This window comes from Neodiprion fabricii, chromosome 6, assembly GCF_021155785.1.
Source record: "Neodiprion fabricii isolate iyNeoFabr1 chromosome 6, iyNeoFabr1.1, whole genome shotgun sequence".
Lineage (NCBI taxonomy): Eukaryota > Metazoa > Arthropoda > Insecta > Hymenoptera > Diprionidae > Neodiprion > Neodiprion fabricii.
In genome coordinates, this window is record NC_060244.1 from 10,630,616 (window position 1) to 10,658,612 (window position 27,997).

The 27,997-nt window shown below is 39.1% G+C and overlaps 1 protein-coding gene and 2 long non-coding RNA genes across 4 annotated transcripts; 1 reads left to right on the plus strand and 2 right to left on the minus strand.

Annotated features, from left to right (window-relative positions):
* The first annotated feature begins 1,322 nt into the window (after window positions 1–1,322).
* On the plus strand, window positions 1,323–2,704 carry LOC124184364. Its single transcript, XR_006871176.1, has 3 exons — window positions 1,323–1,356; window positions 2,305–2,387; window positions 2,675–2,704. It is a non-coding gene; the product is annotated as an uncharacterized LOC124184364 (long non-coding RNA).
* Window positions 2,705–19,404: 16,700 nt separating this feature from the next.
* On the minus strand, window positions 19,405–20,433 carry LOC124184275. Its single transcript, XR_006871148.1, has 3 exons — window positions 20,400–20,433; window positions 19,723–19,805; window positions 19,405–19,435 (listed from the first exon to the last, which is right to left on the minus strand). It is a non-coding gene; the product is annotated as an uncharacterized LOC124184275 (long non-coding RNA).
* A 2,064-nt stretch (window positions 20,434–22,497) lies between these two features.
* On the minus strand, window positions 22,498–27,995 carry LOC124184614. 2 transcript variants are annotated; one of them, XM_046574528.1, is made up of 3 exons: window positions 27,779–27,995; window positions 24,963–25,168; window positions 22,498–24,001 (listed from the first exon to the last, which is right to left on the minus strand). In XM_046574528.1, the coding sequence occupies exons 2-3, from the start codon at window positions 25,054–25,056 to the stop codon at window positions 23,367–23,369; spliced, it is 729 nt and encodes a 242-aa protein (XP_046430484.1). In that variant the 5' UTR covers window positions 25,057–25,168; window positions 27,779–27,995; the 3' UTR covers window positions 22,498–23,366. The 2 variants fall into 2 exon arrangements, with proteins under 2 accessions (XP_046430484.1, XP_046430485.1); XM_046574529.1 differs by lacking the exon at window positions 27,779–27,995 and adding an exon at window positions 25,655–25,899.
* Window positions 27,996–27,997: the final 2 nt, after the last annotated feature.

Genomic DNA, 27,997 nt, shown 5'->3' on the forward strand with positions numbered 1-27,997 from the left:
TATGCAATAATAAGTTCAGCAAACGAGAACTACGAATTAGAATAGTTTCGTCAACAAATGACGTTAAGCGAGGCGTTCCTTGGTTGGTGTAGTTTGCACGCGTCTTACCCCTTCGTACTTTTGGCGAAAATTTTCGCGATTTCGAAAAGTCCTCGAATAAATTATTTGATGCACTATACCACCGTAATTTTGCGAGCGGAATTGATTGGGCGCAGTTCAAATACGTTGCGAGTAGAAGATCAAGAGTCACTGCGAAAAACAAAAATTTTACGCTCCAATTTAGCTGCTGTTGGTCCTAAGCTCTATACGTCAACTTTTTCGCGTTTCTGGGGGTTCAATGAGTCTGTTCGGATGAAAAAAAATTTGGAGTAACTGTAATACATCACAGATGCGCTAATTTTGATTAAGATTGAATAGATATTTCGTATATGAGACGGTATTTAACGCAGTGTCCTGATTAAAAGGCCTAAAAAGGTGATTGTTGTAGATTTTTTCTTTCATAGGGAGAGAAAGAACAAAGCTTCTTAAAACTTTGTGTGTAATTTAACACACATTTGAAAGGTACGAGCAGTAATTTTTATCATCTAACTGTCGCAGAACGGCAGCGTTATTAGCCGACCCGTTCACTGAAGAATATATCTACAGTCAACGGCTGTCCATCGAGGGCCCTAGCCGCTTGAATCTGGGATTGGCAGGAAGGATAAAGTGCGTATTTCTTGTCTGATTGTGAAATGTGAAAACTAGTATCTTTATACATCATGAAATATCATCATACATCACACATCTTACATCACGAGACATCATACATCACACATCATACATAGTATGAAAGTTCGAAACCAGAGTTTGGATGTTCGGATGTTCAGAAAGTGACGTCACACAATTTTTTTTTCTCTTGACGTCATCAACCTAAATTCAGCTAGCCGGATTCCTCAGTCTGGAAACAACCGCGCAGTAGAGAGGACGGATGAGAATCGCGCTCCGCAGATTTCGAGTGCCGGGTTCTCAGCCTCTTGGATCCTGCGCTCCGGGTCCGCTTTCTGGTGAAACTCGATTGCCGGGACAAGCGCTCCGTATTTTCTGCGCTTCAGGTCCGCTACCTGGTGGAACTCGACTTCCAGGACAAGCGCTCCGTAGTTTCTGAGCTCCAGGTCCGCTACGTCGTGAAACTAGACTTCCGGGACAAGCGCTCCGTAGTTTCTGCGCTTCAGGTCCGCTACCTGGTGAAACTCGACTTCCGAGGTATAACTCGAGGTGGTTATCGGTGGTTGTTGGTGGTGGTTGGAGGTGGACGAGGAGGAGGACGAGGAAGACGAGGAGAACAAGGTGGACGAGGAGGACGAGGATTTGTGCTCGGTGAGTAAAACATTTTTATAATATTTGATGGCAATTGTAATAATATTTCATCCGAAATATTACAAACTTGTCACGTTTACAATAAATTATTTCAATTCATTTTTCGCGGAAGCACATGTTTAGTAGCTATAAATGCGATAATTAAATTTATTATATTATTTAATAATTAATTAATCATACTAATCTTTACACAATATTTTTGATGTGTTCTTATACTGAAAATATTTATAACCATTTCAGGTATAACCCGAGATGGTTGCCGGTGGTTGTTGGAGGTGGTTGGAGGTGGACGAGGAGGAGGACGAGGAAGACGAGGAGAACAAGGTGGACGAGGAGGACGAGGATTTGTGCTCGGTGAGTAAAACATTTTTATAATATTTGATGGCAATTGTAATAATATTTCATCCGAAATATTACAAACTTGTCACGTTTACAATAAATTATTTCAATTCATTTTTCGCGGAAGCACATGTTTAGTAGCTATAAATGCGATAATTAAATTTATTATATTATTTAATAATTAATTAATCATACTAATCTTTACACAATATTTTTGATGTGTTCTTATACTGAAAATATTTATAACCATTTCAGGTATAACCCGAGATGGTTGCCGATGGTTGTTGGAGGTGGTTGGAGGTGGACGAGGAGGAGGACGAGGAAGACGAGGAGAACAAGGTGGACAAGGAGGACGAGGATTTGTGCTCGGTGAGTAAAACATTTTTATAATATTTGATGGCAATTGTAATAATATTTCATCCGAAATATTACAAACTTGTCACGTTTACAATAAATTATTTCAATTCATTTTCCGCGCAAGCACATGTTCAGTAGCTTCAAATGCGCTAATAAAATTGATTATATTATCAATTAATTAATTAATTATATCAATCCTTGAACAATATTTTTGATGTGTTCTCATACTAAAAATATTCATTACTATTCAAGGTATAACCCGAGGTAGTTCGCGGTGGTTCCGGGTGATCGAGGTGAGCGAGGAAGAGGACGAGGATGACGAGGACTTGTACACTGTGAGTATAACATTTTTATCATATTCATTAGAGTAGGAGTAGGATCAGGAAGTAGGAGTAGTAGGAGTAGAAGTAGATGTATGCGGGGAGGGGCGGGGAGGGGCGGGGAGGGAATATTATCATATCAAGTTATCAGTAATAAGCAATTGCGGGTAAAATATTAGCTTACTTTTGTAAGTATTTATGAATATAGCCTCTACAAATATTCATTGTTGGTATATAAGATCTGGCAACGTACGTACTTTCTGTAAGAGATTTTGAAGATTTTCAACATAATTATGTTTCAGTTCTGTGCCCCACCTAGTGATCCACTAGTACATATCCTCCGACGTGACATCGCTGTACTACGTATAAAGAAGAAAAGATTTATTAAGATGCAAATTGCTCCTCTCTTATTGCCATTGTGCTTTCAGCCATTGTTGTGCTGTGTGTTTAAAATTTAGGACAGTATATAATATATAGAATAACAGGTATAGCTACGAATACAGCACTACAATAAACCTTATAGAAATGAGCTCTCGTTGAGATTTATCTGTATTTATAACTCGACGCGAGAAGGCAAAAATCAATGTAATGCCATCTGTAAGGTAATTGGACTCGTATTTGCACTACGAGAACTCGTTGGGCATTTTGCGGTGAAGTTTGAAAAATTGTTGTACAAGAAATTAAATAACTATAAAAATGGATAAAAAATATTATCTCTAATAGTGAATGTAGCTAATACAGCTTTAACCGTATATTGATTATGTTAATGATCTGTTGTGACAAGATCGGAATTAGATAAGCTCTCTAAATACTCTTTTCTAGTCTATTAATTTATATCATGTATATGTAAATGTATATTTCTTCAGTTTATACAATCACTGCACTAGGATTACCCTTGCCACGTTTTATGGTGCGCTTGTGTAATTTGTATATTATTAACCTTACGTTTTACTCTATTTGCGACAAGTTGTGAGTGTTTCTGATTTCTTGGCAATTATTTATGTACATGTATGTGTATATATGTATATATATACTTATGCACGTGTATATACATATATGCACATATTTAAAACTAGACTTTTACAATAAACACAGAGGTTTTAGTATATTCACATACGGATTTCTGTGTATAGGTATACTTGAACTAAAATATCCTTATCTCTAATACGGAGTTATTCGTAATTCGCATTTGTTCTTGTAACCCAATGTCCTACATACGATGGCAAAAATCGAGATCCAACTTAACTCAGTCTCAAAGCCCTGTTGACATAAAAGCAGCTGTTTGATAGAAATTATAGTTTATAGTTAACACAGCCCATTGCATGATATTTCATTATAAATACATATGTTTCAATGTATTTAGGAATAATTTATCAAATATACAAAGGTCATGTGCAAATAATAAATGAATTCGACCGCAGTTTGATGTATTCATTAGAGCTTTAACAATAAATTTAAGCTTTGTTACTTCTTTTATTTTATTATGGATAATAAAAAACATTTCCGACTATTCGTGCTGTGGAAGCATGGGGATTAAACCAAATGTAGCAAAAGATTAGAAACAGTGTATGTAGAGTACGGGTATTTTTCTAACAATGCAAACACGTACCGCTAGCTTAGTTTTGACATATCTAGAATACCACGCCTTGCGAATTAGCTTTCCAGACAGAGATGAATGACGAATTTTAAGGACTGCATTATCGTTGTTGAATACTCTATGCCTCATGGGAAAAGGAAATCTGTAACGATAAAATTGATGCACCGGATCATCGTCGACTTTAACTTTTGAAATGTCCTACCATTTCCGAACACCTCCAACCATCCTATTTACCTATATTACTAGATTAGCTATGATACGAAAAGAGAAGAATTATTCATTTCGAAATGGGATTCTATTCGACGCGCGCTCGATGTATTCCATAACATTAGTATTCATAATTATTCCAACAACTTTTCATTTGCTCTCTCGATCTTGAATTTTCATAGGCATAGAATCGAAACGCTGTTTTAGCTGGTCGCAAGTGAAGTATCTGCGTTGGGTGGAGGAGCAGAATTGTTTTTCGAAAAGTATTCGGATGGAAAAAAATTCAGAGTAATTGTAATACATCACGGATGCGCTAATTTTGAACGAGATGAAATGGATGCTTCGTGTATGAGACAGTATTTAACGCTGCGTAGTGATTTAAAGACCTGGAAAGGTGATAGGGAGAGAAAGAACGAAGCTTCTTAACACTTCGAGTGTATTTTAACACACATTTGAAAGATACGAGCGAAATTTTTCATCATCCAACTGTCGCAGAACGGCAGCGTTATTGGCTGACCCGTTCACTGAAAAATATATCTTCAGTCAACGGCTGACCGTCGAAGGGCCTGGCCGCTTGAGTCTGGAATCGGCAGGAGAGGTAAAGTGCGTATTTCTTGTATGAAACGTGAAAACTAAAATCATTATACATCATATCATATCATCATACATCATACATCATACATCGTACATCATACATCATCATACATAGTATCAAAGTTCGAAACCATAGTTTGGATGTCGGATGTTCGGAAAGTGACGTCACCAATTCAAAATCAGCTAGCCAAATTCCTCAGTCGGGAAACAACCGCGCAGTAGAGCGGACGTATGAGAGTCGCGCTCCGCAAATTTCGAGTACCGGGTTCTCAACCTCCCGGATCCCGCGCTTCGGATCCGCTACGCGGTGAAACTCGACATTCAGGATAAGCGCTCCGTGGTTCCTCGTTCACGTTTACAATAAATTATTTCAATTCGTTTTTCGCGCAACCCCAAATTCGCTAGCTGTCAGTCCGCTGATAAAATTTCTCGACTTCCAGGATAAGCGCTCCGTGGTTCCTCGTTCACGTTTACAATAAATTATTTCAATTCGTTTTTCGCGCAACCTCAAATTCGGTAACTATCAGTCCGCTAATAAAATTTCTCGACTTCCAGGATAAGCGCTCCGTGGTTCCTCGTTCACGTTTACAATAAATTATTTCAATTCGTTTTTCGCGCAACCCCAAATTCGCTAGCTGTCAGTCCGCTGATAAAATTTCTCGACTTCCAGGATAAGCGCTCCGTGGTTCCTCGTTCACGTTTACAATAAATTATTTCAATTCGTTTTTCGCGCAACCCCAAATTCGCTAGCTGTCAGTCCGCTGATAAAATTTCTCGACTTCCAGGATAAGCGCTCCGTGGTTCCTCGTTCACGTTTACAATAAATTATTTCAATTCGTTTTTCGCGCAACCTCAAATTCGGTAACTGTCAGTCCGCTAATAAAATTTCTCGACTTCCAGGATAAGCGCTCCGTGGTTCCTCGTTCACGTTTACAATAAATTATTTCAATTCGTTTTTCGCGCAACCTCAAATTCGGTAACTGTCAGTCCGCTAATAAAATTTCTCGACTTCCAGGATAAGCGCTCCGTGGTTCCTCGTTCACGTTTACAATAAATTATTTCAATTCGTTTTTCGCGCAACCTCAAATTCGGTAACTGTCAGTCCGCTAATAAAATTTCTCGACTTCCAGGATAAGCGCTCCGTGGTTCCTCGTTCACGTTTACAATAAATTATTTCAATTCGTTTTTCGCGCAACCCCAAATTCGCTAGCTGTCAGTCCGCTGATAAAATTTCTCGACTTCCAGGATAAGCGCTCCGTGGTTCCTGGTTCACGTTTACAATAAATTATTTCAAATCGTTTTTCGCGCAACCTCAAATTCGGTAACTGTCAGTCCGCTGATAAAATTTCTCGACTTCCAGGATAAGCGCTCCGTGGTTCCTCGTTCACGTTTACAATAAATTATTTCAATTCGTTTTTCGCGCAACCTCAAATTCGGTAACTGTCAGTCCGCTAATAAAATTTCTCGACTTCCAGGATAAGCGCTCCGTGGTTCCTCGTTCACGTTTACAATAAATTATTTCAATTCGTTTTTCGCGCAACCTCAAATTCGGTAACTGTCAGTCCGCTAATAAAATTTCTCGACTTCCAGGATAAGCGCTCCGTGGTTCCTCGTTCACGTTTACAATAAATTATTTCAATTCGTTTTTCGCGCAACCTCAAATTCGGTAACTGTCAGTCCGCTAATAAAATTTCTCGACTTCCAGGATAAGCGCTCCGTGGTTCCTCGTTCACGTTTACAATAAATTATTTCAATTCGTTTTTCGCGCAACCCCAAATTCGCTAGCTGTCAGTCCGCTGATAAAATTTCTCGACTTCCAGGATAAGCGCTCCGTGGTTCCTCGTTCACGTTTACAATAAATTATTTCAATTCGTTTTTCGCGCAACCTCAAATTCGGTAACTGTCAGTCCGCTAATAAAATTTCTCGACTTCCAGGATAAGCGCTCCGTGGTTCCTCGTTCACGTTTACAATAAATTATTTCAATTCGTTTTTCGCGCAACCTCAAATTCGGTAACTGTCAGTCCGCTAATAAAATTTCTCGACTTCCAGGATAAGCGCTCCGTGGTTCCTCGTTCACGTTTACAATAAATTATTTCAATTCGTTTTTCGCGCAACCCCAAATTCGCTAGCTGTCAGTCCGCTGAGAAAAATTTCTCGACTTCCAGGATAAGCGCTCCGTGGTTCCTCGTTCACGTTTACAATAAATTATTTCAATTCGTTTTTCGCGCAACCTCAAATTCGGTAACTGTCAGTCCGCTAATAAAATTTCTCGACTTCCAGGATAAGCGCTCCGTGGTTCCTCGTTCACGTTTACAATAAATTATTTCAATTCGTTTTTCGCGCGACCCCAAATTCGGTAGCTGTCGGTGCGCTAATAAAATTTCTATAACTTTACAATCTTCTCATAATCTTTTTGGTGGAATATGTCGGTAAAAAAATAATATCAAACCTCACACATTAGTTTTGATTTGTTCTCACGCTGAAAATATTTATTAGTATTCGAGGTATAACTCGAGGTGGTTGGCGGTTTTCGTTGAAGATAGTTAGGGGTGGTTGCGGGTAATCTCGGTGATTCAGGAGGAGGGGGACGAGGATTTGTGCTCGGTGAGTTAAACACTTTTATAATATTTCATGGCAATTGTAATTATATTTCGTCTGAAATATTACAAACTTGTCACGTTTACAATAAATTATTTCAATTCTCTTTACGTGCGAGCACATATTCAGTAGCTATGAATAATCTCATACAATTTATTATATTATTAATTAATTATTTAATCAATTACTCATTTATATTAATCCTTACACAATATTTTTGATGTGTTCTTATACTGAAAATATTTATTACTATTCAAGGTATAACCTGAGGTGGTTGAAGGTGGTCGGAGGTGGACAAGGAGGAGGACGAGGAGGACGAGGATTTGTGCTGGGTGAGTAAAACACTTTTATAATATTTGATGGCAATTGTCATTATATTTCATCTGAAATATTACAAACTTGTCACGTTTACAATAAATCATTTCAATTCATTTTTCGTGCAAACACATATTCAGTAGCTATGAATAATCTTGTACAATTTATCATATTATTAATTAATTGATTAGTTACATTAATTCTTACACAATATTTTTGATGTGTTCCTATACTAAAAATATTCATTACTATTCCAGATATTACCCAAGGTGGTCGGAGGTGGACAAGGAGGAGGACCAGCTGGATGAGGAGGAGGACCAGGTGGACGAGGAGGAGGACGAGGTGGCCGAGGAGGAGGCGGGGTGGGTCGTGGGAGAGGACCTCTCCTCTCCTCAGAGGAGGGGATGGGACGGGACGGGAAGGGAAGGGGGAGAGGTGGGAGGGGAGGGGGAAGGGATGGGACGGGACGGGAAGGGAAGGGAAGGGAAGGGGCGGGGAGGGGAGGGGAGGGGAGGGGAAGGGACGGGAAGGGAAGGGGTGGGCGGCGGGGAGGGAGGGAGGGTGGGAGGGCGGGCGGGCGGGAGGGAGGGAGGGAGAGAGTGGAGGACGGATGTCAATGCGAGCCTGTTAGAGTTAATAGAGCAGTACACCCCCCCCCCCCCCTCTCGCGACCACCCTCCCTCCCGCCCTCCCGCCCTCCCTCCCTCCCTCCCTCCCGCCCTCCCCGCCGCCCATCCCTTCCCTTCCCTTCCCGTCCCGTCCCATCCCTTCCCCCTCCCCTCCCACCTCTCCCCCTTCCCTTCCCGTCCCGTCCCATCCCCTCCTCTGAGGAGAGGAGAGGTCCTCTCCCACGACCCACCCCGCCTCCTCCTCGGCCACCTCGTCCTCCTCCTCGTCCACCTGGTCCTCCTCCTCGTCCAGCTGGTCCTCCTCCTTGTCCACCTCCGACCACCTTGGGTAATATCTGGAATAGTAATGAATATTTTTAGTATAGGAACACATCAAAAATATTGTGTAAGAATTAATGTAACTAATCAATTAATTAATAATATGATAAATTGTACAAGATTATTCATAGCTACTGAATATGTGTTTGCACGAAAAATGAATTGAAATGATTTATTGTAAACGTGACAAGTTTGTAATATTTCAGATGAAATATAATGACAATTGCCATCAAATATTATAAAAGTGTTTTACTCACCCAGCACAAATCCTCGTCCTCCTCGTCCTCCTCCTTGTCCACCTCCGACCACCTTCAACCACCTCAGGTTATACCTTGAATAGTAATAAATATTTTCAGTATAAGAACACATCAAAAATATTGTGTAAGGATTAATATAAATGAGTAATTGATTAAATAATTAATTAATAATATAATAAATTGTATGAGATTATTCATAGCTACTGAATATGTGCTCGCACGTAAAGAGAATTGAAATAATTTATTGTAAACGTGACAAGTTTGTAATATTTCAGACGAAATATAATTACAATTGCCATGAAATATTATAAAAGTGTTTAACTCACCGAGCACAAATCCTCGTCCCCCTCCTCCTGAATCACCGAGATTACCCGCAACCACCCCTAACTATCTTCAACGAAAACCGCCAACCACCTCGAGTTATACCTCGAATACTAATAAATATTTTCAGCGTGAGAACAAATCAAAACTAATGTGTGAGGTTTGATATTATTTTTTTACCGACATATTCCACCAAAAAGATTATGAGAAGATTGTAAAGTTATAGAAATTTTATTAGCGCACCGACAGCTACCGAATTTGGGGTCGCGCGAAAAACGAATTGAAATAATTTATTGTAAACGTGAACGAGGAACCACGGAGCGCTTATCCTGGAAGTCGAGAAATTTTATTAGCGGACTGACAGTTACCGAATTTGAGGTTGCGCGAAAAACGAATTGAAATAATTCATTGTAAACGTGAACGAGGAACCACGGAGCGCTTATCCTGGAAGTCGAGAAATTTTATCAGCGGACTGACAGCTAGCGAATTTGGGGTTGCGCGAAAAACGAATTGAAATAATTTATTGTAAACGTGAACGAGGAACCACGGAGCGCTTATCCTGGAAGTCGAGAAATTTTATTAGCGGACTGACAGTTACCGAATTTGGGGTTGCGCGAAAAACGAATTGAAATAATTTATTGTAAACGTGAACGAGGAACCACGGAGCGCTTATCCTGGAAGTCGAGAAATTTTATTAGCGGACTGACAGTTACCGAATTTGAGGTTGCGCGAAAAACGAATTGAAATAATTTATTGTAAACGTGAACGAGGAACCACGGAGCGCTTATCCTGGAAGTCGAGAAATTTTATCAGCGGACTGACAGCTAGCGAATTTGGGGTTGCGCGAAAAACGAATTGAAATAATTTATTGTAAACGTGAACGAGGAACCACGGAGCGCTTATCCTGGAAGTCGAGAAATTTTATTAGCGGACTGACAGTTACCGAATTTGGGGTTGCGCGAAAAACGAATTGAAATAATTTATTGTAAACGTGAACGAGGAACCACGGAGCGCTTATCCTGGAAGTCGAGAAATTTTATTAGCGGACTGACAGTTACCGAATTTGAGGTTGCGCGAAAAACGAATTGAAATAATTTATTGTAAACGTGAACGAGGAACCACGGAGCGCTTATCCTGGAAGTCGAGAAATTTTATTAGCGGACTGACAGTTACCGAATTTGAGGTTGCGCGAAAAACGAATTGAAATAATTTATTGTAAACGTGAACGAGGAACCACGGAGCGCTTATCCTGGAAGTCGAGAAGTTTTATCAGCGGACTGACAGTTACCGAATTTGAGGTTGCGCGAAAAACGAATTGAAATAATTTATTGTAAACGTGAACGAGGAACCACGGAGCGCTTATCCTGGAAGTCGAGAAATTTTATTAGCGGACTGACAGTTACCGAATTTGAGGTTGCGCGAAAAACGAATTGAAATAATTTATTGTAAACGTGAACGAGGAACCACGGAGCGCTTATCCTGGAAGTCGAGAAATTTTATTAGCGGACTGACAGTTACCGAATTTGAGGTTGCGCGAAAAACGAATTGAAATAATTTATTGTAAACGTGAACGAGGAACCACGGAGCGCTTATCCTGGAAGTCGAGAAATTTTATTAGCGGACTGACAGTTACCGAATTTGAGGTTGCGCGAAAAACGAATTGAAATAATTTATTGTAAACGTGAACGAGGAACCACGGAGCGCTTATCCTGGAAGTCGAGAAATTTTATTAGCGGACTGACAGTTACCGAATTTGAGGTTGCGCGAAAAACGAATTGAAATAATTTATTGTAAACGTGAACGAGGAACCACGGAGCGCTTATCCTGGAAGTCGAGAAATTTTATTAGCGGACTGACAGTTACCGAATTTGAGGTTGCGCGAAAAACGAATTGAAATAATTTATTGTAAACGTGAACGAGGAACCACGGAGCGCTTATCCTGGAAGTCGAGAAATTTTATTAGCGGACTGACAGTTACCGAATTTGAGGTTGCGCGAAAAACGAATTGAAATAATTTATTGTAAACGTGAACGAGGAACCACGGAGCGCTTATCCTGGAAGTCGAGAAATTTTATTAGCGGACTGACAGTTACCGAATTTGAGGTTGCGCGAAAAACGAATTGAAATAATTTATTGTAAACGTGAACGAGGAACCACGGAGCGCTTATCCTGGAAGTCGAGAAATTTTATCAGCGGACTGACAGCTAGCGAATTTGGGGTTGCGCGAAAAACGAATTGAAATAATTTATTGTAAACGTGAACGAGGAACCACGGAGCGCTTATCCTGGAAGTCGAGAAATTTTATTAGCGGACTGACAGTTACCGAATTTGAGGTTGCGCGAAAAACGAATTGAAATAATTTATTGTAAACGTGAACGAGGAACCACGGAGCGCTTATCCTGGAAGTCGAGAAATTTTATTAGCGGACTGACAGTTACCGAATTTGAGGTTGCGCGAAAAACGAATTGAAATAATTTATTGTAAACGTGAACGAGGAACCACGGAGCGCTTATCCTGGAAGTCGAGAAATTTTATTAGCGGACTGACAGTTACCGAATTTGAGGTTGCGCGAAAAACGAATTGAAATAATTTATTGTAAACGTGAACGAGGAACCACGGAGCGCTTATCCTGGAAGTCGAGAAATTTTATCAGCGGACTGACAGCTAGCGAATTTGGGGTTGCGCGAAAAACGAATTGAAATAATTTATTGTAAACGTGAACGAGGAACCACGGAGCGCTTATCCTGGAAGTCGAGAAATTTTATCAGCGGACTGACAGCTAGCGAATTTGGGGTTGCGCGAAAAACGAATTGAAATAATTTATTGTAAACGTGAACGAGGAACCACGGAGCGCTTATCCTGGAAGTCGAGAAATTTTATTAGCGGACTGACAGTTACCGAATTTGAGGTTGCGCGAAAAACGAATTGAAATAATTTATTGTAAACGTGAACGAGGAACCACGGAGCGCTTATCCTGGAAGTCGAGAAATTTTATCAGCGGACTGACAGCTAGCGAATTTGGGGTTGCGCGAAAAACGAATTGAAATAATTTATTGTAAACGTGAACGAGGAACCACGGAGCGCTTATCCTGGAAGTCGAGAAATTTTATCAGCGGACTGACAGTTACCGAATTTGAGGTTGCGCGAAAAACGAATTGAAATAATTTATTGTAAACGTGAACGAGGAACCACGGAGCGCTTATCCTGGAAGTCGAGAAATTTTATTAGCGGACTGACAGTTACCGAATTTGAGGTTGCGCGAAAAACGAATTGAAATAATTTATTGTAAACGTGAACGAGGAACCACGGAGCGCTTATCCTGGAAGTCGAGAAATTTTATTAGCGGACTGACAGTTACCGAATTTGAGGTTGCGCGAAAAACGAATTGAAATAATTTATTGTAAACGTGAACGAGGAACCACGGAGCGCTTATCCTGGAAGTCGAGAAATTTTATTAGCGGACTGACAGTTACCGAATTTGAGGTTGCGCGAAAAACGAATTGAAATAATTTATTGTAAACGTGAACGAGGAACCACGGAGCGCTTATCCTGGAAGTCGAGAAATTTTATTAGCGGACTGACAGTTACCGAATTTGAGGTTGCGCGAAAAACGAATTGAAATAATTTATTGTAAACGTGAACGAGGAACCACGGAGCGCTTATCCTGGAAGTCGAGAAATTTTATTAGCGGACTGACAGTTACCGAATTTGAGGTTGCGCGAAAAACGAATTGAAATAATTTATTGTAAACGTGAACGAGGAACCACGGAGCGCTTATCCTGGAAGTCGAGAAATTTTATCAGCGGACTGACAGCTAGCGAATTTGGGGTTGCGCGAAAAACGAATTGAAATAATTTATTGTAAACGTGAACGAGGAACCACGGAGCGCTTATCCTGGAAGTCGAGAAATTTTATTAGCGGACTGACAGTTACCGAATTTGAGGTTGCGCGAAAAACGAATTGAAATAATTTATTGTAAACGTGAACGAGGAACCACGGAGCGCTTATCCTGGAAGTCGAGAAATTTTATTAGCGGACTGACAGTTACCGAATTTGAGGTTGCGCGAAAAACGAATTGAAATAATTTATTGTAAACGTGAACGAGGAACCACGGAGCGCTTATCCTGGAAGTCGAGAAATTTTATTAGCGGACTGACAGTTACCGAATTTGAGGTTGCGCGAAAAACGAATTGAAATAATTTATTGTAAACGTGAACGAGGAACCACGGAGCGCTTATCCTGGAAGTCGAGAAATTTTATTAGCGGACTGACAGTTACCGAATTTGAGGTTGCGCGAAAAACGAATTGAAATAATTTATTGTAAACGTGAACGAGGAACCACGGAGCGCTTATCCTGGAAGTCGAGAAATTTTATTAGCGGACTGACAGTTACCGAATTTGAGGTTGCGCGAAAAACGAATTGAAATAATTTATTGTAAACGTGAACGAGGAACCACGGAGCGCTTATCCTGGAAGTCGAGAAATTTTATTAGCGGACTGACAGTTACCGAATTTGAGGTTGCGCGAAAAACGAATTGAAATAATTTATTGTAAACGTGAACGAGGAACCACGGAGCGCTTATCCTGGAAGTCGAGAAATTTTATTAGCGGACTGACAGTTACCGAATTTGAGGTTGCGCGAAAAACGAATTGAAATAATTTATTGTAAACGTGAACGAGGAACCACGGAGCGCTTATCCTGGAAGTCGAGAAATTTTATCAGCGGACTGACAGCTAGCGAATTTGGGGTTGCGCGAAAAACGAATTGAAATAATTTATTGTAAACGTGAACGAGGAACCACGGAGCGCTTATCCTGGAAGTCGAGAAATTTTATCAGCGGACTGACAGTTACCGAATTTGAGGTTGCGCGAAAAACGAATTGAAATAATTTATTGTAAACGTGAACGAGGAACCACGGAGCGCTTATCCTGGAAGTCGAGAAATTTTATTAGCGGACTGACAGTTACCGAATTTGAGGTTGCGCGAAAAACGAATTGAAATAATTTATTGTAAACGTGAACGAGGAACCACGGAGCGCTTATCCTGGAAGTCGAGAAATTTTATTAGCGGACTGACAGTTACCGAATTTGAGGTTGCGCGAAAAACGAATTGAAATAATTTATTGTAAACGTGAACGAGGAACCACGGAGCGCTTATCCTGGAAGTCGAGAAATTTTATTAGCGGACTGACAGTTACCGAATTTGAGGTTGCGCGAAAAACGAATTGAAATAATTTATTGTAAACGTGAACGAGGAACCACGGAGCGCTTATCCTGGAAGTCGAGAAATTTTATTAGCGGACTGACAGTTACCGAATTTGAGGTTGCGCGAAAAACGAATTGAAATAATTTATTGTAAACGTGAACGAGGAACCACGGAGCGCTTATCCTGGAAGTCGAGAAATTTTATTAGCGGACTGACAGTTACCGAATTTGAGGTTGCGCGAAAAACGAATTGAAATAATTTATTGTAAACGTGAACGAGGAACCACGGAGCGCTTATCCTGGAAGTCGAGAAATTTTATTAGCGGACTGACAGTTACCGAATTTGAGGTTGCGCGAAAAACGAATTGAAATAATTTATTGTAAACGTGAACGAGGAACCACGGAGCGCTTATCCTGGAAGTCGAGAAATTTTATTAGCGGACTGACAGTTACCGAATTTGAGGTTGCGCGAAAAACGAATTGAAATAATTTATTGTAAACGTGAACGAGGAACCACGGAGCGCTTATCCTGGAAGTCGAGAAATTTTATCAGCGGACTGACAGCTAGCGAATTTGGGGTTGCGCGAAAAACGAATTGAAATAATTTATTGTAAACGTGAACGAGGAACCACGGAGCGCTTATCCTGGAAGTCGAGAAATTTTATTAGCGGACTGACAGTTACCGAATTTGAGGTTGCGCGAAAAACGAATTGAAATAATTTATTGTAAACGTGAACGAGGAACCACGGAGCGCTTATCCTGGAAGTCGAGAAATTTTATTAGCGGACTGACAGTTACCGAATTTGAGGTTGCGCGAAAAACGAATTGAAATAATTTATTGTAAACGTGAACGAGGAACCACGGAGCGCTTATCCTGGAAGTCGAGAAATTTTATTAGCGGACTGACAGTTACCGAATTTGAGGTTGCGCGAAAAACGAATTGAAATAATTTATTGTAAACGTGAACGAGGAACCACGGAGCGCTTATCCTGGAAGTCGAGAAATTTTATCAGCGGACTGACAGCTAGCGAATTTGGGGTTGCGCGAAAAACGAATTGAAATAATTTATTGTAAACGTGAACGAGGAACCACGGAGCGCTTATCCTGGAAGTCGAGAAATTTTATCAGCGGACTGACAGCTAGCGAATTTGGGGTTGCGCGAAAAACGAATTGAAATAATTTATTGTAAACGTGAACGAGGAACCACGGAGCGCTTATCCTGGAAGTCGAGAAATTTTATTAGCGGACTGACAGTTACCGAATTTGAGGTTGCGCGAAAAACGAATTGAAATAATTTATTGTAAACGTGAACGAGGAACCACGGAGCGCTTATCCTGGAAGTCGAGAAATTTTATCAGCGGACTGACAGCTAGCGAATTTGGGGTTGCGCGAAAAACGAATTGAAATAATTTATTGTAAACGTGAACGAGGAACCACGGAGCGCTTATCCTGGAAGTCGAGAAATTTTATCAGCGGACTGACAGCTAGCGAATTTGGGGTTGCGCGAAAAACGAATTGAAATAATTTATTGTAAACGTGAACGAGGAACCACGGAGCGCTTATCCTGGAAGTCGAGAAATTTTATTAGCGGACTGACAGTTACCGAATTTGAGGTTGCGCGAAAAACGAATTGAAATAATTTATTGTAAACGTGAACGAGGAACCACGGAGCGCTTATCCTGGAAGTCGAGAAATTTTATCAGCGGACTGATAGCTAGCGAATTTGGGGTTGCGCGAAAAACGAATTGAAATAATTTATTGTAAACGTGAACGAGGAACCACGGAGCGCTTATCCTGGAAGTCGAGAAATTTTATTAGCGGACTGACAGTTACCGAATTTGAGGTTGCGCGAAAAACGAATTGAAATAATTTATTGTAAACGTGAACGAGGAACCACGGAGCGCTTATCCTGGAAGTCGAGAAATTTTATTAGCGGACTGACAGTTACCGAATTTGAGGTTGCGCGAAAAACGAATTGAAATAATTTATTGTAAACGTGAACGAGGAACCACGGAGCGCTTATCCTGGAAGTCGAGAAATTTTATTAGCGGACTGACAGTTACCGAATTTGAGGTTGCGCGAAAAACGAATTGAAATAATTTATTGTAAACGTGAACGAGGAACCACGGAGCGCTTATCCTGGAAGTCGAGAAATTTTATTAGCGGACTGACAGTTACCGAATTTGAGGTTGCGCGAAAAACGAATTGAAATAATTTATTGTAAACGTGAACGAGGAACCACGGAGCGCTTATCCTGGAAGTCGAGAAATTTTATCAGCGGACTGACAGCTAGCGAATTTGGGGTAGCGCGAAAAACGAATTGAAATAATTTATTGTAAACGTGAACGAGGAACCACGGAGCGCTTATCCTAGAAGTCGAGAAGTTTTATCAGCGGACTGACAGTTACCGAATTTGAGGTTGCGCGAAAAACGAATTGAAATAATTTATTGTAAACGTGAACGAGGAACCACGGAGCGCTTATCCTGGAAGTCGAGAAATTTTATCAGCGGACTGACAGCTAGCGAATTTGGGGTTGCGCGAAAAACGAATTGAAATAATTTATTGTAAACGTGAACGAGGAACCACGGAGCGCTTATCCTGAATGTCGAGTTTCACCGCGTAGCGGATCCGAAGCGCGGGATCCGGGAGGTTGAGAACCCGGTACTCGAAATTTGCGGAGCGCGACTCTCATACGTCCGCTCTACTGCGCGGTTGTTTCCCGACTGAGGAATTTGGCTAGCTGATTTTGAATTGGTGACGTCACTTTCCGAACATCCGACATCCAAACTATGGTTTCGAACTTTGATACTATGTATGATGATGTATGATGTACGATGTATGATGTATGATGTATGATGATATGATATGATGTATAATGATTTTAGTTTTCACGTTTCATACAAGAAATACGCACTTTACCTCTCCTGCCGATTCCAGACTCAAGCGGCCAGGCCCTTCGACGGTCAGCCGTTGACTGAAGATATATTTTTCAGTGAACGGGTCAGCCAATAACGCTGCCGTTCTGCGACAGTTGGATGATGAAAAATTTCGCTCGTATCTTTCAAATGTGTGTTAAAATACACTCGAAGTGTTAAGAAGCTTCGTTCTTTCTCTCCCTATCACCTTTCCAGGTCTTTAAATCACTACGCAGCGTTAAATACTGTCTCATACACGAAGCATCCATTTCATCTCGTTCAAAATTAGCGCATCCGTGATGTATTACAATTACTCTGAATTTTTTTCCATCCGAATACTTTTCGAAAAACAATTCTGCTCCTCCACCCAACGCAGATACTTCACTTGCGACCAGCTAAAACAGCGTTTCGATTCTATGCCTATGAAAATTCAAGATCGAGAGAGCAAATGAAAAGTTGTTGGAATAATTATGAATACTAATGTTATGGAATACATCGAGCGCGCGTCGAATAGAATCCCATTTCGAAATGAATAATTCTTCTCTTTTCGTATCATAGCTAATCTAGTAATATAGGTAAATAGGATGGTTGGAGGTGTTCGGAAATGGTAGGACATTTCAAAAGTTAAAGTCGACGATGATCCGGTGCATCAATTTTATCGTTACAGATTTCCTTTTCCCATGAGGCATAGAGTATTCAACAACGATAATGCAGTCCTTAAAATTCGTCATTCATCTCTGTCTGGAAAGCTAATTCGCAAGGCGTGGTATTCTAGATATGTCAAAACTAAGCTAGCGGTACGTGTTTGCATTGTTAGAAAAATACCCGTACTCTACATACACTGTTTCTAATCTTTTGCTACATTTGGTTTAATCCCCATGCTTCCACAGCACGAATAGTCGGAAATGTTTTTTATTATCCATAATAAAATAAAAGAAGTAACAAAGCTTAAATTTATTGTTAAAGCTCTAATGAATACATCAAACTGCGGTCGAATTCATTTATTATTTGCACATGACCTTTGTATATTTGATAAATTATTCCTAAATACATTGAAACATATGTATTTATAATGAAATATCATGCAATGGGCTGTGTTAACTATAAACTATAATTTCTATCAAACAGCTGCTTTTATGTCAACAGGGCTTTGAGACTGAGTTAAGTTGGATCTCGATTTTTGCCATCGTATGTAGGACATTGGGTTACAAGAACAAATGCGAATTACGAATAACTCCGTATTAGAGATAAGGATATTTTAGTTCAAGTATACCTATACACAGAAATCCGTATGTGAATATACTAAAACCTCTGTGTTTATTGTAAAAGTCTAGTTTTAAATATGTGCATATATGTATATACACGTGCATAAGTATATATATACATATATACACATACATGTACATAAATAATTGCCAAGAAATCAGAAACACTCACAACTTGTCGCAAATAGAGTAAAACGTAAGGTTAATAATATACAAATTACACAAACGCACCATTAAAACATGGCAAGGGTAATCCTAGTGCAGTGATTGTACAAACTGAAGAAATATACATTTACATATACATCATATAAATTAATAGTCTAGAAAAGAGTATTTAGAGAGCTTATCTAATTCCGATCTTGTCACAACAGATCATTAACATAATCAATATACGGTTAAAGCTGTATTAGCTCCATTCACTATTAGAGATAATATTTTTTATCCATTTTTATAGTTATTTAATTTCTTGTACAACAATTTTTCAAACTTCACCGCAAAATGCCCAACGAGTTCTCGTAGTGCAAATACGAGTCCAATTACCTTACAGATGGCATTACATTGATTTTTGCCTTCTCGCGTCGAGTTATAAATACAGATAAATCTCAACGAGAGCTCATTTCTATAAGGTTTATTGTAGTGCTGTATTCGTAGCTATACCTGTTATTCTATATATTATATACTGTCCTAAATTTTAAACACACAGCACAACAATGGCTGAAAGCACAATGGCAATAAGAGAGGAGCAATTTGCATCTTAATAAATCTTTTCTTCTTTATACGTAGTACAGCGATGTCACGTCGGAGGATATGTACTAGTGGATCACTAGGTGGGGCACAGAACTGAAACATAATTATGTTGAAAATCTTCAAAATCTCTTACAGAAAGTACGTACGTTGCCAGATCTTATATACCAACAATGAATATTTGTAGAGGCTATATTCATAAATACTTACAAAAGTAAGCTAATATTTTACCCGCAATTGCTTATTACTGATAACTTGATATGATAATATTCCCTCCCCGCCCCTCCCCGCCCCTCCCCGCATACATCTACTTCTACTCCTACTACTCCTACTTCCTGATCCTACTCCTACTCTAATGAATATGATAAAAATGTTATACTCACAGTGTACAAGTCCTCGTCATCCTCGTCCTCTTCCTCGCTCACCTCGATCACCCGGAACCACCGCGAACTACCTCGGGTTATACCTTGAATAGTAATGAATATTTTTAGTATGAGAACACATCAAAAATATTGTTCAAGGATTGATATAATTAATTAATTAATTGATAATATAATCAATTTTATTAGCGCATTTGAAGCTACTGAACATGTGCTTGCGCGGAAAATGAATTGAAATAATTTATTGTAAACGTGACAAGTTTGTAATATTTCGGATGAAATATTATTACAATTGCCATCAAATATTATAAAAATGTTTTACTCACCGAGCACAAATCCTCGTCCTCCTCGTCCACCTTGTTCTCCTCGTCTTCCTCGTCCTCCTCCTCGTCCACCTCCAACCACCTCCAACAACCACCGGCAACCATCTCGGGTTATACCTGAAATGGTTATAAATATTTTCAGTATAAGAACACATCAAAAATATTGTGTAAAGATTAGTATGATTAATTAATTATTAAATAATATAATAAATTTAATTATCGCATTTATAGCTACTAAACATGTGCTTCCGCGAAAAATGAATTGAAATAATTTATTGTAAACGTGACAAGTTTGTAATATTTCGGATGAAATATTATTACAATTGCCATCAAATATTATAAAAATGTTTTACTCACCGAGCACAAATCCTCGTCCTCCTCGTCCACCTTGTTCTCCTCGTCTTCCTCGTCCTCCTCCTCGTCCACCTCCAACCACCACCAACAACCACCGATAACCACCTCGAGTTATACCTCGGAAGTCGAGTTTCACCAGGTAGCGGACCTGAAGCGCAGAAACTACGGAGCGCTTGTCCCGGAAGTCTAGTTTCACGACGTAGCGGACCTGGAGCTCAGAAACTACGGAGCGCTTGTCCTGGAAGTCGAGTTCCACCAGGTAGCGGACCTGAAGCGCAGAAAATACGGAGCGCTTGTCCCGGCAATCGAGTTTCACCAGAAAGCGGACCCGGAGCGCAGGATCCAAGAGGCTGAGAACCCGGCACTCGAAATCTGCGGAGCGCGATTCTCATCCGTCCTCTCTACTGCGCGGTTGTTTCCAGACTGAGGAATCCGGCTAGCTGAATTTAGGTTGATGACGTCAAGAGAAAAAAAAATTGTGTGACGTCACTTTCTGAACATCCGAACATCCAAACTCTGGTTTCGAACTTTCATACTATGTATGATGTGTGATGTATGATGTCTCGTGATGTAAGATGTGTGATGTATGATGATATTTCATGATGTATAAAGATACTAGTTTTCACATTTCACAATCAGACAAGAAATACGCACTTTATCCTTCCTGCCAATCCCAGATTCAAGCGGCTAGGGCCCTCGATGGACAGCCGTTGACTGTAGATATATTCTTCAGTGAACGGGTCGGCTAATAACGCTGCCGTTCTGCGACAGTTAGATGATAAAAATTACTGCTCGTACCTTTCAAATGTGTGTTAAATTACACACAAAGTTTTAAGAAGCTTTGTTCTTTCTCTCCCTATGAAAGAAAAAATCTACAACAATCACCTTTTTAGGCCTTTTAATCAGGACACTGCGTTAAATACCGTCTCATATACGAAATATCTATTCAATCTTAATCAAAATTAGCGCATCTGTGATGTATTACAGTCACTCCAACATTCTTTCCATTCGAACGCTCTTCGAAAAACAATTCTGCTTCTCTACCCAACGTAGATACTTTACTTGCGACTAGCTAAAACAGCGTTTTGATTCTATGCCTACGAAAATTCAAGATCGAGAGAGCAAATGAAAAGTTGTTGGAATAATTATGAATATTAATGTTACGAAATACATCGAACGCGTGCGGAATAGAATCCCATTTTGAAATGAATAATTCTTCTATTTTCATATTATAGACGATACATTCTTCTTTCGGGTACCTATACTTTAATTGAATCACTGTTTTGCTACGAATTTTGGAAGAAATTTGTTTTCATTATTAATTTTTTGTATCGCCGACAAGTCGGTAAGTACACACAGGTTAAGTACTGGCTTGAGCTAACAATTGCGAAGACTTTGCTACTCGGAATGCGAATGCAGCCAGCATTATCTTGAAACCGGTAACTCTGTGATATTCTGCAATACGCTCTAAACTCTACTGTTGCAACATCTCAGGGGGCGCAATCGCATGACGATTTTCATTTGTGACACCAAAGCTCATTAGGGCAACTGTCTTTATATTCTTCAGTCAACGGCAGAAGCAAGCCCCTGCACGCCTTTTTGGGCTAGCAGGCATTGTATGCGCCCACGCACCCAGTATCGATAACGCAATCAATCAATTAACCAATGTTTTTCAGCTACCTCCTTGGCCCAAATGATTTTTCGACACCAGGAATAGTTTTATGCTGAAATTTCTTTGATATTTTTCAGCCGCTGGTCCGATGCTGTTACGGACGTCTTTTCTAAAATCAATTTTTTTAAACACTATACCGACGTTATTTCGCAAATCACAACATTGCGCGTAATCGCCAGTTCGCGTGAAGAATGAATTTTTCAGATTTTACAACAGAAACTTGCAAAAATCTTGTTCACAAGGCAAGATTGATGTAAAAATCATGTACAACAATTCCGATGCAACATGGCGACGTATTTAGGGAGGAAGTTCGCTTTACTCAGTGTATCAGAAGTTTGAATAATTACTAGTCCAATATAGCGTTTCTAACGTTAGTAAAAATTTAGAGATCAAAGATCTATCAGATAATTTTTAATGACAAAGCCCAACTTACTTGTGAAATATTTATTTACAAATCAGTGCCACAAAGCAGTGCTTAGTCTTATGCCAACAAAGTAAATTAATATATACCACTTTGTAGCTTTAATCCGAGCCTTGCCTTTTAAAATTACTTCCAACACAACTTGCACACATGTTAACAACATTATCACGAGAACCATTTGCATGTTTCCATGTACGAAGCACTCGAGTCCATTCTAAATTTGCTGTTTAGGATTTGATAGAAAACATCTGGAATTCGCTCGAAAAATGTGTATGTGATTTTAATCTGACTTGATCTGTGGAAATTCAAACTAAGGTATAATCGAGTTAACGATACCGATCAGATCTGAAAGATCAGCAAACTCTGCGTGCACATTAATCTGGATTCACGTATTTATCACATTTTCATAAACTACCGACGTTTCATGAGAGCACAAAATGGATTGATCAAATAAGTTTCTCATATGACGTTGAGGACGTTCAGAGCTCATCTCGAAATATATTTTCGATACATCGATACCAGTAGTATATTCAGTCAGTTCATTTTCTACCACTACAGCTGGCACAAAAATATTTTCAAATGGATGTTTAATCTGTAAACTCATAATTTAGTTACATCTTCAATACGATAAATGATAACGAATTTTTTAAGAATGAATATCATTCACGTGATGTAAGCTTTCGTCACAGCACGATAATATTTATCGCAGATTACGGTCTGCAGAGGAGAACTGCAGTTTTGAGGGTGAGGAGATAACGTATCGAATAGAATACAGAAATGTGGTAATTTCTGAACATGCCAGTTGTTACAGCTAAATTTACAAAATATTCTTAAAAAATGAAAGCTGGTAAAAAATTCTAAAGACTAGGATAAAGTATCACTCAGCTTTCCTCTTCTGTTCTTTGAATCCATGGCCCCCTTTGTCGAATGCCATTATTTTTAAAGTGATATATCCAAGGAAGAGTAGAGCTAACATTAGGAATATGAAACCAGGTGGATATTTGCCAACGAGCATAACACTGATGATACCAACGAGCTGAGAGGCGAGTACTAGAAGAGCAAAGTACACGGCCAGCGTAAGAACAAGGGAGATCCTCTTCCGTTCACGTGGTTTGAACTTTGCAAACTTCTCTTCTTCTTCATTTTTTATTTCTTGCGTCGTCTGCGGTGACTTGGAGGTCCGTCGAAGTGATGCGAAAGCCTCGGAGGATCTGGTCGATCCTTGCGTATGGAGGTGTTTGAGAAGAACTCGCTGGAACCCGATTGCGAAACGGACGGAATTCTTCACTGGGGTCGACTGGAGTATCGAGTTCAGCATGCTCTGTATGATTATCGAAAGGGTGTGCATCAGCAATATAAAGTTTCTGTGGAGTTTTTTTACAGTGGGATGAGACTTCGAATTGCCGAATGAGTACAGCAGGTACGGAAACAGGTTCAAATTCTGGCAGCAATGACGAAGGCGCTGCATTGATGCGTGACGAAAGAGGAGTGGAGGTCCGCTCGATTTTCCATCTGTAAAGGATAATCAGAATGTCAAGCTGAAGCACAAACTCGATAAAATGATAGGTCATAGATATCTGTGTATGATGAAAGAACCCGTGATAACCGCAACTTTACATAGAAAGTGTGAAACTCAATATCATATTTACAAAACGAACATTATCACGAGTAAATGAATACGACTAGGTACTCCAGTTTCAAGTTTTAACCGGATAATTTTTAATCCGCTTCATACAACGCAAAACAGATTAAAGTATCAAGAATAAATTCCAGCGAGTAATTATTTTTTTATCACACGCAAAATTCACGCTGATTTCTTTTCTCAGTGTGCAATAATTGAAAGAAAATAACACCCGAAGTTTTATAACCACGGAACAAGGTGGAAATACCAAAATTGCTTCAAGTTTTTTCTCGTCATTCCTCGTCACTCGTATACACAAAATATAATAGATTGTCAGTTGTTAAAGTTGGAAATTTCTTTGCCGAAACACGTCTTGCCAACGATTCTTATACTCATTCCTTCATTTCGTAGTTGAAAAATTGATCGCTAAGCCAGATTCCGATACGCCTGCACAGAGCTTTGCAATTTACAGTAATTATTACATGCACTTTGGGCTTTACTCTACTGATAAAAAAAATATGTATTTAATTATAGAGTCGTATTATTATGATCATGTTTGCCAGCATCACCGTAGACATAGCAAGTGGTTATTTTATTTTCATATTTATCCAGCACCGCGCCGCGTGCAATTTTATTACTCGCAGACAGACAGAACATATGCAGATCGCAAAATGTCGTATAGAGAGAATCGAGATCACTCAGGAAAATGAAAAACACGCAATTCATGGTCATGTGGACAAAAGCGTATCCGAGACACCTTGTGACTCACTGTATGCATACAATGTGTATACATGTATATTGTTCCCAAACGTAGCGACGCATCGAGGCAAAAAAGATGTTTTAGAAATTTACCTCTGAACATGTCAGAAACACGCCGTACCAGCGTGTGTCTCTGCTCGATGATCGGTAAAGACTGTTTTTTCACCGACTCGGTACTCTCGCTCATGATGCTTTCTTGCAGAGTATTATTTCTAATCCGCCAATGTCAACACTTCAGCAATTATTATTATCGTTGCGCTTGGTGTAAATGCGAAGGTGAAGAGCTGGTAATGACTTGGCTGTAACAAAAAATAAAGTTTCCTTAATAATAATCTAAAATTTCGAAGCGTCATTTACGTTACTTGTAGGAATTTCGTCAAAATCATGCTATTGTTAAATTTTAGTATGTAATTATGTGGTAGTGTGGAGAAGTTTCAAGTGGAGAAGAATATAGTACAGTCATTGAGCATTTAGTCATGTATGAACTTCACTCTTGAACAGTAATCTACAAGATGAAAATAAAAAAAAAAATTTTTTAAATTCAGAAAAAAAGAAATTACATAAGAAAATCCCCATGCACAGTTAATCAAAATATTGTGACCAAAATTCTCTACGGATGAAACAGTAATTACTTGAAATTAATACGCAGATGAGAGATATATAATTTAAAAAAATGTAGAGGCTAAGCGTAAAGACCAAACTTGCTGTACAGCTATAATTAATTATTAGATGTGGTTCAATGAATACGTATTCCCTGATCAACTAATAATGGCGACATGTCTTACTTTTTTATGGTAATTCATGGAATTACAATAGCGAATCATCCGTCGGGACTGCCATCGGTAATGTTGAACAAATCGAAGTCTCAACTCACACTGGTTGTCAGCCAGTTGGGAGAAATATTCGAAATGCATGCTGGATAAAAAGTTGAAACGCGCGATAACTTTTGACCCAAGATTACAGCCATTAAACGCCGCGACCCTAGTTCCACGGTCACAAAAATGAACCAGTTAAGACCCAGCTTGTGAACACGTTTTTTCACCGATCTTGTGAGATGCGTGATGCGTACTATATTACGATACACGACGAGCTATATACAGTGTAATACCGACTATGATGCGAACAGTACGTGTAGATATTTGTTTTCCTTGTCAATCCTCGGGCGCCGATTTGAGTTCAATCCGAGTCAAGATCAAGGAAACTGATGATCTTACATAGCCAATTGAAAATTGCAGTAGAGGTCATCTCTGTGCGTCAGGCATGCAATTTCCGAACCGACTTTGATACTGCATTTTATGAATTTGTATATATAATACACAGACACACGCACGCATATATTTTTTACGATTCTGCACAATACATCGTCGGGCCAAATCCAAGGCCAATAGAGGAGATTTTTAGAGGCAACTAATATTTACATAGCTGATACAAGTATGGCGAAACTAGTGTTTTTTCGAGTAAAAAAAAACTGATCAGTTCAATAGTTTGCACTGTGATTGGCAAAACGTCGCTTACATGATCTAACTATAACAATTCGCATTTTAAACGAACAAATATTTTTACCGAATATGGTTCGATCATACGTTGGCTAACGCAGGCCTTCTCTGTCTGTATTATATGTAGGTATACGTCACAAATGGAGTTATACAATATACATGGGGCATTCCGTGACATCTCGATCAAGGTTCTAAGTCGATGTTTCAGATCGGCTTTATAATTTTTTTGTATGAAAGTGCATGACGAAAAACGCATTGCCAATTTTTTTTACAAATTTTTGACACAGCGTATCTCAAGTATAATTTAAAAATTTGAAATGAAAACTCCTACTTCCTTGAATGTGAAAAGTTTAGAAAAATCTAATAAGATATGAAAAAAATTTTCACACGTATTAGAAGGTGGAGATAACTTCAACAAATAAATAATAAACATTATTATTACCGAATTGCATTTTTGAGATAAGATCAATGTACATTTTGATATAAAAAAAAAAAATGTTATTGTTATTGTATTGCATTTCTGACTAAAGATCCATGTACATTGTGATATTAGAAAAAAAATGTTATTATTATCTTGCTGCATTTCAGACATAATATCAATGTACATTTATATATAAAAAATTCAACCGAATAATAATAAATATTCTTTTTCTATTTTTCTTGTTTATCTTTTGAGGGTATGAAATCTCCATCTTCTAATAAGTGTCAAAAACTTGCTGATCCTTTTCATATTTTAGAAAGTAGGGGTTTTGGTTTCAAATTTTTAAATTATACTTTAGACACGCTGGGTCAAAAATGATGAAAAATAAATTGGGATTCCGTTTTTCGCCATTCACTTTCATACAAAAAATAGAGAAATGTCATGGAATGCCCTATATATATGTATATATATATACACATATTTATAAACATCATTACTGACCATGAGTCTATGTAACGATGTTTTCAATTTAATGTGTTGTTTGACCACGGATATATTACTATTATCATCATTTCAAAAGCAAAACACAATATATTATTGTGAAATCGAGGCACGAGCGACACAATTGCAGACAAAACATGTTCCAAGAGATTTCATGTAGCATCGGTAATGTCGAGTATACTTCTACTAGTCCGACTGCGAAAAGAACAGTCTAAAAATGTCAATTCTACCGAACATTTGAATTTGACAAACAACAACAATAACCTTGAATGGCTGCAAATAGTATAAATAACATCACTCAAGCTAGAAATCACTTGAACATTCATTAGTCAAACAACCACACATAATTGTTATTATTTAAGATGAATCAATTAGCAGCGACTTTAAGCAATGATGACAAGCATTACCGGAAATCCTGAGTACTTATCGACGATACCTACCTATACCTGATTGCAACGGTGTTGATAAAAGTGAACAAGAACAGTACTAACCTTCGTTCCAAATATACAGTGTATTATTTACAGTTGGGATTGGGCCCGGCAGAGAGTTCGCATTTTCCATAAAATGAACTGCGTCTAACTATACTTTTTATAAAGATTGAAGACTATGGGAAATTCACGAAAAATGCCCATCCTTCGGGTCCGGGTTCTATTTGTTTATCCTCGGTGTCGAACAACGATCCCTCGCGACGTCCAAACAACTACTGATTG

What these genes read in the sequence shown, in the direction of transcription:
- LOC124184614 (XM_046574528.1), bottom strand. Translation starts at nt 25,056, where the DNA reads ATGAGCGAGAGTACCGAGTCGGTGAAAAAACAGTCTTTACCGATCATC. An exon ending in TGTTTCTGACATGTTCAGAG is followed by an intron (nt 24,002 to 24,962) that starts GTAAATTTCTAA and finishes TATCCTTTACAG; the next exon opens with ATGGAAAATCGAGCGGACCT.